Here is a 12,160-nt window from a genome sequence, read left to right as displayed (position 1 = left end):
ATCTTAAGTAGTATATTAGCATAAGAGTTATGATGAAACAGGAGCGTGTATAAAAGGCAAAGGATAGTATCCAGGACTAGATACCCCCCAATCAAAGTACAGAGTCCCAATCTACGTCTTGTCAAACTGGATATGGGGGTTAGACTCCATCACCCACAAATAGAACAGGCTTGGTCCGGAATCAGCATACAGGGCCTACAGAGCTGGTGGTGCATGCAGCTCTGGCTTGATCCCCAGGACCACAGAATAGGAAGCCCCAACATTTTAAAAATAAAGGGAGGGAGGGGCCGAAGTGGTGGCGCAAGCAGTAGGGTGCTTGCTTTGTACAGGATAACCTAGGATGGACCATGGTTCAATCCTCCAAGTCCCATATGGTCCCCCAAGCCAGGAGCAATTTCTGAGCACATAGCCAGGAGTAACCTGAGCACCCCTGGGTATGGCCCAAAAAGCAAAAATAATTTAAAATAAAATAAAAATAAAGGGAGGGAAGGGGACAGGCTAAAGAATGCCAAGTAACGGCAAATCCGTAGGGGGCCAGAAATGTGGCTGAGCAGTAGAGTGTAATGACATACAATGTGTGATGTTCTGGGTTTAATCCCTAGCACTGTCCCACAACAAGACTAAAGTGATGGCAGAATTTAGTGCTAATATATACACATGTCTATAAAAAGGCAAATATATGAATATACCTATGTGTAGATAAATGCACATATGTATCGATATGTAAGATAACTACTTAGTGTTATATATACATATATATATACACCTTAGTGTTGATATATCTATTTTTTTTTGTTTTGGGGCCATACCTGTTGACGCTCAGCAGTTACTCAGAAATTGCTCCTGGCTTGGGGGGAACTATATTGGACGCTGGGGGATCGTACCGTGGTCTGTCCTAGGCTAGAACTTGCAAGACAGATGCCTTACCTCTAGCAACACTGCTCCAGCCCCATTTTTCTCTTTTTTTGAGGTGCATAGGAATTGAACCCAGATTTTCACACGTTTGATTGCTGACCTCTCCATCTCTGGCTCCATCACTTTTTATTAACTTCAGTGTCAAGACATGAACAGGGCAGGAGAGATAATATAAGTGCTTGCCATGTGGCTAACCATGGTTTGGTCCGTGTTACTGCATATAGTTGGCCCCTCAGCTCTGCCAGGGGTGGCCTGAGCACAGAGCCAAGAGTAGTCCCTGGCCCCACCACAAAAAAAAGGCCCAGGGTGTAACCGAGTGGTAAAAGGCATGCTTCACATATGCAAGGTCCAGGATTGCGTCCCTGGTGTCACAAAACATAAAGTGCTCTAATTGCCAAGAAGCAAATATTCTAGCACCCCTCTCAGTTACCCATCCCCTTTTTAATTTGCCTCTCACAAACTGAGCCATTCAAAGCTGCCATCCAAACGTACATCCCAGGGGCAGGGGCTAAATTTTACTGCCTTTTCATTTTGGAATGTCTTCTAGTGCTCTCTTGCTCTCCCATCTCCCACCTGTTTGGTTTGGGGGTCACAGTTGATGGTTCTTAGGGGCTACTCCCAGCTCTGTGCCTGGGGGTCACTCCCAGTGACCCTGTGTGGTCACTGTGTGTGGGACCCATACAGGGCCACGAAAAACTGAATCTAGGATTCCTACATGCAAAGGAACGTGTTCAGCTCCTTGAACTATCTCAACTTCCTGTAATAGAGGGCAAGGGTGGGTGTGCGTGTGTGTGTGTGTGTGTGTGTGTGTGTATCTGTGTCTGTGTGTCTGTGTGTGTGAAAGTATGTGTATGTGAGAGAGAGACAGAGACAGAGAGAGTGAGAGAATTACACTGAATACACAGAGACAACTCCTGGGAGTACTTAGGGGAACATGTGATACTAGGAATCAAACCCCAAAATCCTCCTCTGCAAAGCATGTGCTCTGCCCACTAGGCCATCTCCCCAGTCCTTTCTCTTTTTCTAAAAAAAACCCGGTAGTCTCCTTAGAATTCAACTTCTCCCTCAATAGACTATCTTTAAAAAGACAGTTATCACTATAGCCATATTTATAGAGGTCAAGTACTATGTTGAAGGCATTTTTCCTCCGATAATTCTATTATCACAACTTCCACTTTCTAAATGACAGCCTAAGATGGGGAAGGGCTTTGTCAGAGCATACGAAGCTGGTGGCAGGTGTGACTGAAATGTGAGTCTGACTAAAAAGTGGGGGTTGGCACACCATGATGGAAGTGTATCATCCGGTCCAAGATCTAAGAACTAAGAACAGGTTTTCCATGTTAGAAGGCTCATAAAAAGAAAAAAGTATCACAGATACACAGAGAAGGCCAAGTGTCCCACAAAATTGACAGAATTTACTAGCTGGCCATTTCCAGAAAAGAAGTGCAGACATCTGGGCCCAAAGCCTTGCCTCTGCAATCACCACATCACACTCGCTCTAGATACAGGAAAAAGGCATCTGGGAGCAGTTCCTCTGGTTACCACGCCAGGTTCTTTACTTTTGGGGAACTGTCGGTATACCCAGCAGCTCAGGGGCTATTCAAGGCACCCTGTGGTGTCAGGTAGCAACCCCAGGGTTGGCCTAAATGAAGTCATGCCTTACTAAGTCTCAGCTTCTTAAATGACAGGTCCTGTCACTTTTTACAAATTTCTTTTAAAAGACATCTGTTGGGCTCTCTCTCCCTCTCTCTCTCTCTCTCCCTCCCTCTCCCAGCTCTGTACACAGCTGAAGTGGTTTAATGCCTGGCACCCCATTGCCCCCAAGAGTAACCCTCAGGCACTCAAGCGCCGCCAAAGTAACCCAGGAAATCCCCTGAACCACAGGATCCTCTCAGCATCTCCTCAAGGGCCCTGACATTGAACCCCTCCCTGCCCATGTGGCCAAGAACTGCTGCCAGAAGGGACCCAGGGCCTCCTGAGCAGCACTTGGGGGATCCAAATAATAATTTAAAAAAATCAACCAAACCAATGTTTTAATTTATTATCAGTGCTGGATCTGCATACCTATGTCTTATCTTCAGGAGTGTATGAAATAAATATTCTTGGGCCTAAAGGGGTAGCAAGGGAGAAAAGTTTATTTTAATTATTAAAATGGCCTGTGTCCCCCATATCAGTCAGGGGCCACTTCACCCCTTTGCATTTCCGGGCATACATAGTTGACTGGTTAGCAAACATTTGCTAGGGAGAGTATATAAATTACCCACTAATCTAAAGAGGAAATTTCCTAGCTCTGAGGCCATTGGAGCTTCAGGATCATTGCAAATACCGTATCAAACATACCTCTTCCAAGAAACAGAAGAGAGAAGAGAAGAGAGAAGAGAAGAGAAGAGAAGAGAAGAGAAGAGAAGAGAAGAGAAGAGAAGAGAAGAGAAGAGAAGAGAAGAGAAGAGAAGAAGAGGGGGCCAGAGAGATAGCATGGAGGTAAGGCATTTTGCCTTGCATGCAGAAGGACAGTGGTTCGAATCCCGGCATTCCATAAGGTTCCCTGAGCCTGCCAAGAGCGATTTCTGAGCATAGAGCTACGAATAAACCCCTGAGCACTGTCGGGTGTGACCCCCCCCCAAATAAAAAGAAGAGAAAGAAGAGAAGGCAAGCAAATACCTCAGATGCTCATATGTGTAAATATGAAGAATCCCAGAGAGCAGAGTTATGTACACACAGGCTGAATATTTGACTGACTGTCACAGAAATGAAAAATAAGCTTGACTTCACAACATTTTCCTGATACACCCAATCACCTTCCCTCAACGCTCCTGACAGAAATCATTTTATTCCGAAAGACAGGTGCAGTGAGGTGCCTGAGAGGCGTCATCGTCTTGATTTTATTTTTCAAAGTGGCTTCTCCCAGGCAGGGTGGAACATAAGGCCCAAGTGGCTTATCTGTTTAAGTCTGTTCTACCTGGGAAAGAATCCTGACTTTCCTCAGACTGGGAGATTTCTACCCCCCCTCCTGTCTTTAGTCCTTGGACCTTCAGGGTCACCAGCAATCCAATAAGCATCAGGGCAGTTCAAAGTGCCCCTAGGTCCACCCTTCTCACCTGTCCCCCTACCCTGTTTCCCAATTCTTGTAAAATGTAAAGTGAAAAGAAACTGAAAGCAGTCGAAGCCCCAAGAACTGAATTCCTGGATTCCATTATCCGTTCATAACCTTCAGCCCAGTGGCAAGCCCCTCCTAGAGTGCGTGTACTTGGGGTTCTGACTGTCCTGATCAGGGCAGAGCACAACAGAAGGCTGGGAAGCGTCTGAAATCTCCCCAGTGCTGCCCCACCAGGTGCCTGAATTACGGGGGTGGGTCATCCATAGGGAAGCGGATCCCACCGCGTGGAACACGAGGTCAGATCAATCAGGATCCGCGTCCACAAACCCGCCAGGAGCCCAAGGGGGTGTGGAGGGGGAGGCAGCGCTCGATTTCCGTTTCCAAGGGGCTCCGGCAAAGGCCGTCGGTTCACACCTCACCCTCCTCTGAAGGAAGGACGATGCGTAGTCAAAGAGACAGGGGGCGCTCCAGGTGGTCAAAGAACACTCCGATGGGGGAGCGTTTTGCTTGCGGGGGCCCTTGACACCACTGACACCGGGGAGGAAAAAAAAAAAAGCAATCGCGCTTGCACGGCTTCTCCTCCCTAGATCCCCCGCCTCCGAGTTCAACCCGCGACACCGCACCCGTTCCTTTGCCACCCAGGCTCGGGGTGCCCGTAGGTGGGCATCAGAGGAGGGAGGGGTGCGGGAGGAGGAAAAAGGGGTGGGGTCCGAGATGGGGGGGGGAGAGAGAGAAAGGTGTGGAGCAGCTAGGAAGAAAAAAAAAAAGGCGACGTTCAGGAGGGGAAAGGAGGCGAGGCCGGGCCACAGAAACGGGGGGGGGGGGTGCCAGGCAGGGAATCACGGGGTGGAGGAGGGCACGGCAGAAAATGGAAGGAATTCGAGGGGGAGCCGAGCCGATGAGCTGATGGGGGTCCGGCGAAGAAGCCCAGAAAGCAGGAGCGGGCAGAGATGATGGATTGGGGGGGGGGGTGCCCAGGCAGGAGTCAACGGGATGTGGGTGGGGGGGATCGGGGAGCACTTGCCGTAAATCATCGCCAGGCCGGTCTCGTGCAGGAAGCGGGCCCGGCGGTGCTTGAAGAGCCAGATGGTGAGGATGGTGAGGGTGAGCAGCAGGATGAAGATGAGCAGGTTGGCGCTGTCCTGCCGGTGACTCGCCTCCGCCTGCTTCTCCGACACGATCTCCTCGTCCATGGCCCCCGCGGCCCCGCCGGCGCCGTCCGCGGCCCCGACCCAGCCGCACAAGCCCACGGCGAGCAGCAGCCAGCACGGCCGCAGCAGCACACGCCACTGGGCGCCCTGGCTGCCACCGCGGCGAGGGGGACCCCGCGAGCAGCCGCGCCGAGCCATGACGCCCCCAGCCCGGCCCCGGCTCACCCGCCGCCGCCGCCGCCGCGGTCGCACCACGCCCCGGGGGCTCACGGGAAAGGGGCGGGGCCTCACGCGCCGCCGCCGCCGCCCTTAAAGGGGCCGCCACCCGCGCGCCCCGGCCCCGCCCGGCGATGCCCACCCACCGCCCACCCGAGGCTAAACCCACCGCCCCACCTTCCGCGTCCTCCATCCCTCTGATTGCAATCCCATTCTCCTTGTTCTCGCCTCACTGGGCCCCTAGCAGCGTAGTTGTCAGTAAGAGAAGGTGCTCAGGGGCCCGAGAGATAGTACAATGGGTAGGGCGCTTGTCTTGCCTATGGTGGACCCAGGTTCAATCCCCGACCTATCCCGTTGGTTTCCCCTAAAATGTATTCAGGAGTCACTCCTGAGTGCAGAGCCAAGAGTAAACCCTGAGCGATATTGGGTGTGGCCCAGAATGCCAGGAGAAAGAAAGTGTTCACAGGCAAAGGCTATGTATGATTACACATGTGTCTGCATGTTCCAATTCCTTTGTATGTGATTACCCGGTTAGAAGTCATCCCCATAGAGAAAGTTATCAGTGTGATAAAAAAAAAGATTCCATCATTGTGGCAAAGAAGATTCTAATTCACACCAAACACTCTCTTCACAAAGAAATCCAACTGGAAAGCCAGAGACACAGATAATACAGTAGATAAGGCACTTACCTGGCAGTTGACCTGGATTCCATCCTGAAACTATATATGGTGTCTGAGCACACTCAGGAGTAAACCCTGAGCACTATCATGTGTGATCCAGAAACCCAAAAACAAAGTAACTTTGGGGCCAGTAATGTGGCTCAGTGGTCCAGCACTTGCATTACCTGTATGAGTGAGGTTCTGAATCCTGACTCCAGGTACCTACAAACACAGTCCCCACACCTCCAGGATGGACCTTGAGCTGGGAACTGGGCACAGCACTCACTGGAAAAAAACCCAGGAGAGGGACTTTCACCCCAATGCACTGCCCCAGTAGACATCTCTGTGGCCCCCCAAACCAGAAACCATTTGGTAGGGTATGTTTCCCTTTTCTTTCCTTCTTGTCCAATCTTTTCTTTCTTTTTTGGGGGCCATACCCAATGGTACTCAGGGATTATTCTGACAGGCAACTATATAAGACGCTGGTATTCCAACCTGGGTTGGCCAAGAGCAAGGAAAATGCCCTACCCACTATGCTGTTGCTCTGGGCCCATATGTCCAGTCTTAAAAGCCCTTGGAACAGCATCTTTGACACTACTTTTCATCTTTCTTTCTGAGTCTTTCTCTGTTCTCAGCCTCCCACCAGAAATTTCACAGTTCTCACCTTACTGAGAACAGCGGGCTCCCATTTTGCTCCACCCCCTCACTCTGCTGAGCTTTTCTTTTCTGTTGTGTAGGGGTTTTTGCTAGAATTGCTTTCCCCTCAACATGAATGAACTACAAACCCTCACCGCTGACCTCCTACCCTCCCTTCCAGTCTCTACCTGTTGGAATCTGAGTAGATTTTGTTGCAATGCCTTACCAATTTCAACCCCCAATAGGTTCAAAATGAGATCATTCCCCCCCAAACTACATAATCTTTCTTTTTTCACACTTTCCATGGTAGTACTACCAATGCCACCCCATTCATACAGCCGAGAATTTGTGACTTTCTATGTTCTCATCTCATTTTCCTATATATAGAACTTAGCAAATGATAAGTCAAGTGACCTTCAAGGATCATCAAGCTTTTCTAGCATGGATGCAAACTTCACTAACAAGCTTTGCATTCTAGGAGAATGGTGAGATAAACACACACATACATATACACACAAAACCACAGACACAGCACTACCACCATCAAATTTTAAAAAACCACAAACAAACAAATATATTCAGCTCCAAAGTCTGTCTGTTTATGATTAGGAGGGCCCTAGTAACCATCTTCATACTCTATTTTTTTTATTCTACCTAAGGCTTAATTTACCTTCCCAGAAAGCTTCCTGGCAGCCTCTTTCTCTACCCTGGTTCCAGCCTACACACTGCCTTCTTCATTTATGGCTGGGCTTTGTAGTCGACTCAAGAAGCTCAGGTGGGAGGCCGGAGAGATAGCATGGAGGTAAGGAATTTGCCTTTCATGCAAAAAGTCGGTGGTTTGAATCCTGGTCCCCTGAGCCTGCCAGGAGCGATTTCTGAGCATAGAGCCATGAGTAACCCCTGAGTGCCGCCGGGTGTGACTCCAAAACCAAAAATCAAAAAAAAAAGAAGCTCACGTGGGAATCCTTTTCCATCTGTCCCACAACAGTCCCTGCCGCACCCCCAGAAGACCTAGTGCAGGGGTGGCGAACACGAGGCTCTCAAGCCTCATGCGGCTCCCAGCCAAAATGAATGCAGCTCTTTGCCTCTTATCATGATTTTGTATACTGTGGCTCTTTGCCAAGTTTGGATTTTGTTCTCCTGCTTCTGAAGAGGGACCTCTGAGGAGAGATCTCCGAGCATGGAGTCTCACCCCCAGGCTGCGGCCTCCGGCCTCCCATCCCTCGGAAACAACTGCACGGGCTAGTGAAGGGGGACCCGTGTGTCACATGTTGTGTCACATCTTGCCATTAGTTCTTAGTGTGGAGGACGTAGCACACCCTCAGCATCATTGCAGGATTTTGACACTCAAAATGGCAAAATGCAATATGTGTTTAATATATTATTGTTAAAATTATGTGCTTTTGTGCGAGTGTTTGTTTTGGCAGGTCACTGCGTAGTGTGGCTCTCTGACTCTCACAGTTTAAAAGTTTGGCTCTTTGTGTCGAACTTGTTCGCCACCCCTGATCTAGTGAATGAGTTTGACCTGCTTCTTCAGCCTAACCTCCTGCTCATTTCCAGGCTGTTTCGCCTTAATGCAGTGTCAAGCTCATTCTCTTAGTACTGGGAGTGGTTGTGCTAGCCAAGTTGCTGCTGGGGATGTGCCTCGGGTGGAGTATACACTTTGCATGTGCAAACTTTTGGTTAGATCCCCAACACCACAAAACTAACCAAAGAAAAGTGGCCACTCTGAAGCAGAAGCTCAGTAGCATAGAACACCTGTCTTGCAAGCATAATGTTGGGAGTTCGAGCCTCTGGGTCACCACCTGCAGCAACTCTGCTGCTTGAGCCTGGCAGCTGCAACTGTCTGTGATGGCTGATTCTGCAGGTGATTTCCAGCTATGCTTCAGCCAGTGTGTGTGTGTGTGTGTGTGTGTGTGTGTGTGTGTGTGTTCGTGCGCGCACACGTGCATGCAATGTAACAAAGGCAGCAACTAAAAGATGTACCAACAAGTGCAACCCCTGGCAAACATGTGTAAGTAAGTTCTACTGCCGGAATGTTTACATACTCTATGATGGTTTTTACTTTTATTTTTATCAGGGCACTTAGGGATATGCCCGGAAGTGCTCATTGTTTTTTGTTTTTTTCTTATCTCTTCTTTTTCTTTATTTAGGCTGGGGGCCATACTCAGTGATGCTCAAGGCTTACTCCACTCTGCACTCAGAAACTACTCCTGTTTGAGCTCACAGGACCATAGGGGACCCTGGGGATAGAATCCAGGGTTGGCCTCATGCAAGGCAAGTGCCCTCCCTACTGTACTATCTGTCCAGCCCAAGGGTGTGATTACTGGCTCTGTGTTCAGGAGTGATCCTTGGCTGTAGTTTGGGGGAACGTATGCAGTGTTGCAGATGACCTGGGGAAAGGTATGTGATGCTGGCAACTGCACTGTGAAGCTGAGCCCCTCCTTGCCCTAGCTCCTGAACTCTTGCTCCAGCCCACTTGCACCACAGTTCAAAGAATGCAACAATAGGAGAGGAGTACAGCCAAAGGCACAGAAACTACAAAAATAATGAATGAGCTTGATGAACCCCACAGCTAAAAATGCTGGAAACTCACAGCCAAGCACCTGTGGAAGCTCAGCAACTCCAGCAACAACAACAACAAACACACAGAAGAAGGATTGATGCAAATAGAACCTCGGAATAATGACTATATATAATTTTTCAGTGCCAGTGATCAAACACAGAATGTTGTAGTGCTACGCTATATCCCTAGGGAAAATAACACAACTTAAAATTTTAAGTCGGGGGTGGGGGGGGCAGAACTGGGCTTAAGACGCATGACTTGACTGTTGGCCTACCTTGGTTCAAGCTTCCCCAAATACTTCTGGGTGCAAGCGTGAAGAACCTAGAGCACTTTCAGGGTGGCCTGAGGAATCCCAGACACCACAGGGCCAGAGTAGCAGCGCATCTTTGGACCCTCATACTGAACTATTAACCCCATTAGCTGAGAATCACCAGGAGGTTACTTTAGGTGGGAGACCATTTCCACAAATAAATAAAATTTACAAAAGTTGCTTGCTTGAGCAAGTTAGTGATTATTTTCAAGTTCCATACTCTGCCCCTGAGTACATGACCCTAAGGATTTTGGTGTGTATCCCTCTATCATCCCTGTAACCTACGGCAACCTCTCTATGAGGAAATGTAAGATGCAGTTACTATACTAAGCAGATCAGTACCCATGCTGGGGTTCCACTCCAAATGTACTTCTTGCAGCCAGAGTTACTAAGGCAGGTAAAGTGCTTACTTTGCATGTGGCTGACCTAAGTTCGAGCCTTAAAGCCACATATGTTCTCTAGAGCACCGCCAGGGGTGACCCCTAACCATGGTCAGTAGCTGCCCTTAAGTACTTCCCAGTATAGTCCAAACCAACCTTCTAGAAAATAAGGAAAAAATGTACTTTCTTTGTTGTTTTTGGGGGTCACATTTGGTAATACCCCGAACTTAGTCCTAGCTCTGCAATCAGGACTCACCCCTGGCGGTGCTCCAGAGACCATATGACCATATGGGATGCTGGTGATCAGCAGATCCAAGAATGTACTTGTGGGCCAGAGAGATAGCAATGAGGTAAGGCGTTTGCCTTGCATGCAGAAGGATAGTGGTTGGAATCCCAGCATCCCACATGGTCCCCCGAGCCTGCAAGGAGCGATTTCTGAGTGTAGAGCCAGGAGGAACCCCTGAGTGCTGCCGGCTGTGAGCCGCCCCCACAAAAAAAGAGAATATACTTGTTTCTCATCCCAATACACTCTATGACTCTCTCGCCCCCACTTGCTTCTCATCCGCCTTCCTTGCCAATCCCTAAGAGCCCAAGTGTCTCTCTCAGCAAATACGCATGCAGAGACGTCCCCTGCGTCTCCTCCTTTTACTGGTAATTGAATTCCGCCCTGGATGTCACATGCTCTTACTCAAGTGGAGTCTGTTCAGTCCAAAGAGTACAGCAGGTAAGGCACTTGACTTGTATGTGCCCAGCCCGAGTTCAATCCCTGAGCATTATCAAGGACTCAGCACAGAGCCAGGAATAAGTCCTGAGCATTATTGGCTGTAGTCCAAGAACAACAACAACAACAAATTCAAGTGTAGTTAGGCTGCACTCAGCCTAACTCCGGACCCCCCACTAGCACATAAGGTCCCGAGAGGAGTGATTCCTGAGCACAGAAACGGGAGTAAGCCCAGGGGAGCACCACTGAGAGTGACGCAGAGTTTGTTCATTTCCTCACCACTCAATGTCTCTCTCACACACACAATCACACACCCTTGTGCTGTGAATCACATGGTCTATAGGAGGTATAGAGACTCCCCAGTGCTGTTCACACACACACACACACACACACACACACACACACACACACACACACACACACACACACACACACACACACACCCTTACACCTGGTCTTCAAACAGCAAAGACTCCCCAGGGCTTTTCAGGGTCATTGTTACTCCGCCCTTCATTGACTTTTAACACTCTCTCAGTGCCTCGATATATGACTTCCTGGTCACTCCCACGCAGTCTCAGAGGACTTGGGCATCCAGTTCCAGCTTCCTCCATGCACCTTCAAATGACTCACGTAGAATTCCAGCCTCTCCTTTTTCCATAAAGAAAAAACAAGCACCTCAAAAACAAACTGACAAACAAAAAACACCTGTCCTCACCTTCTTTTCTCTTGCAACCCGCTTAAGTATCTCATTGCTACTCTCCTTTCTTTCATCTCCCCCTGACACCCCCACCTTTACCACAGCTTCCCCGGAAGAGCTGTCACCTCCTTCCTTGTGAAATTGATGACGCAATCTCCACTCCAGGCCTGAGCAGTAGTTTACTAGGTTGAGTGTATGCTATGCATGTAGCTAGCCCAGATTCAGTCTCTGGGTACTGCCTGGGTCTCTGAGCACTGTCAGGAGTGACACTAGAACACAGAGCTGGAAATGGCTCTTTGTTTATTTGGGGGCCACACCTGGAGTTGCTCAGGGCATACTCCTGGCTCTTCACTCAGGAATTTAGATGCTTGGGAATGAACCCAGGTTTGCTGCATACAAAGCAAGTGCCATGCTCATTGTACTATCTCTCTGGCCCCCAAACTCACTTCTTTCCATCACCAACTTCCTTCTTCCAGGATCCACACCAAGAACCCTTTGGCACCTTCAATATCTCATTTTCCACTATCTCTTTCTTTTTTTTTTTTTTTTTTTTTTTTTTTTTTTTTGTTTTTGTTTTTGTTTTTGGGTCACACCTGGCAGTGCTCAGGGGTTATTCCTGACTCTATGCTCAGAAATCCACTCTGGCAGGCACAGGGGACCATATGGGATGCCGGGATTCGAACCATCGACCTTCTGCAGGAAAGGCAAACACCTTACCTCCATGCTATCTCTCCGGCCCCAACCACTATCTCTTTCTAATCTTTAAAAACATGTACATGTTTCTTCTTATATGAAATAAAATTTCCTCTATT

At 48.8% G+C, this 12,160-nt stretch overlaps 1 protein-coding gene across 1 annotated transcript in view; it reads right to left on the bottom strand.

Moving 5' to 3' along the window:
* The window catches only part of SLC9A6 (solute carrier family 9 member A6), a 77,014-nt gene extending 71,626 nt beyond the window's left edge, over window positions 1–5,388 (bottom strand). Inside the window, exon 1 of the mRNA XM_049766652.1 lies at window positions 5,037–5,388. Within this exon, the coding sequence (XP_049622609.1) occupies window positions 5,037–5,361 (325 nt within the window). The 5' untranslated portion in view covers window positions 5,362–5,388. The remainder of the gene's footprint in view (window positions 1–5,036) is intronic.
* Window positions 5,389–12,160: the final 6,772 nt, after the last annotated feature.

This window comes from Suncus etruscus, chromosome X (genome assembly GCF_024139225.1).
Source record: "Suncus etruscus isolate mSunEtr1 chromosome X, mSunEtr1.pri.cur, whole genome shotgun sequence".
Taxonomy (NCBI): domain Eukaryota; kingdom Metazoa; phylum Chordata; class Mammalia; order Eulipotyphla; family Soricidae; genus Suncus; species Suncus etruscus.
This window is presented reverse-complemented; position numbering and strand designations above follow the sequence as displayed.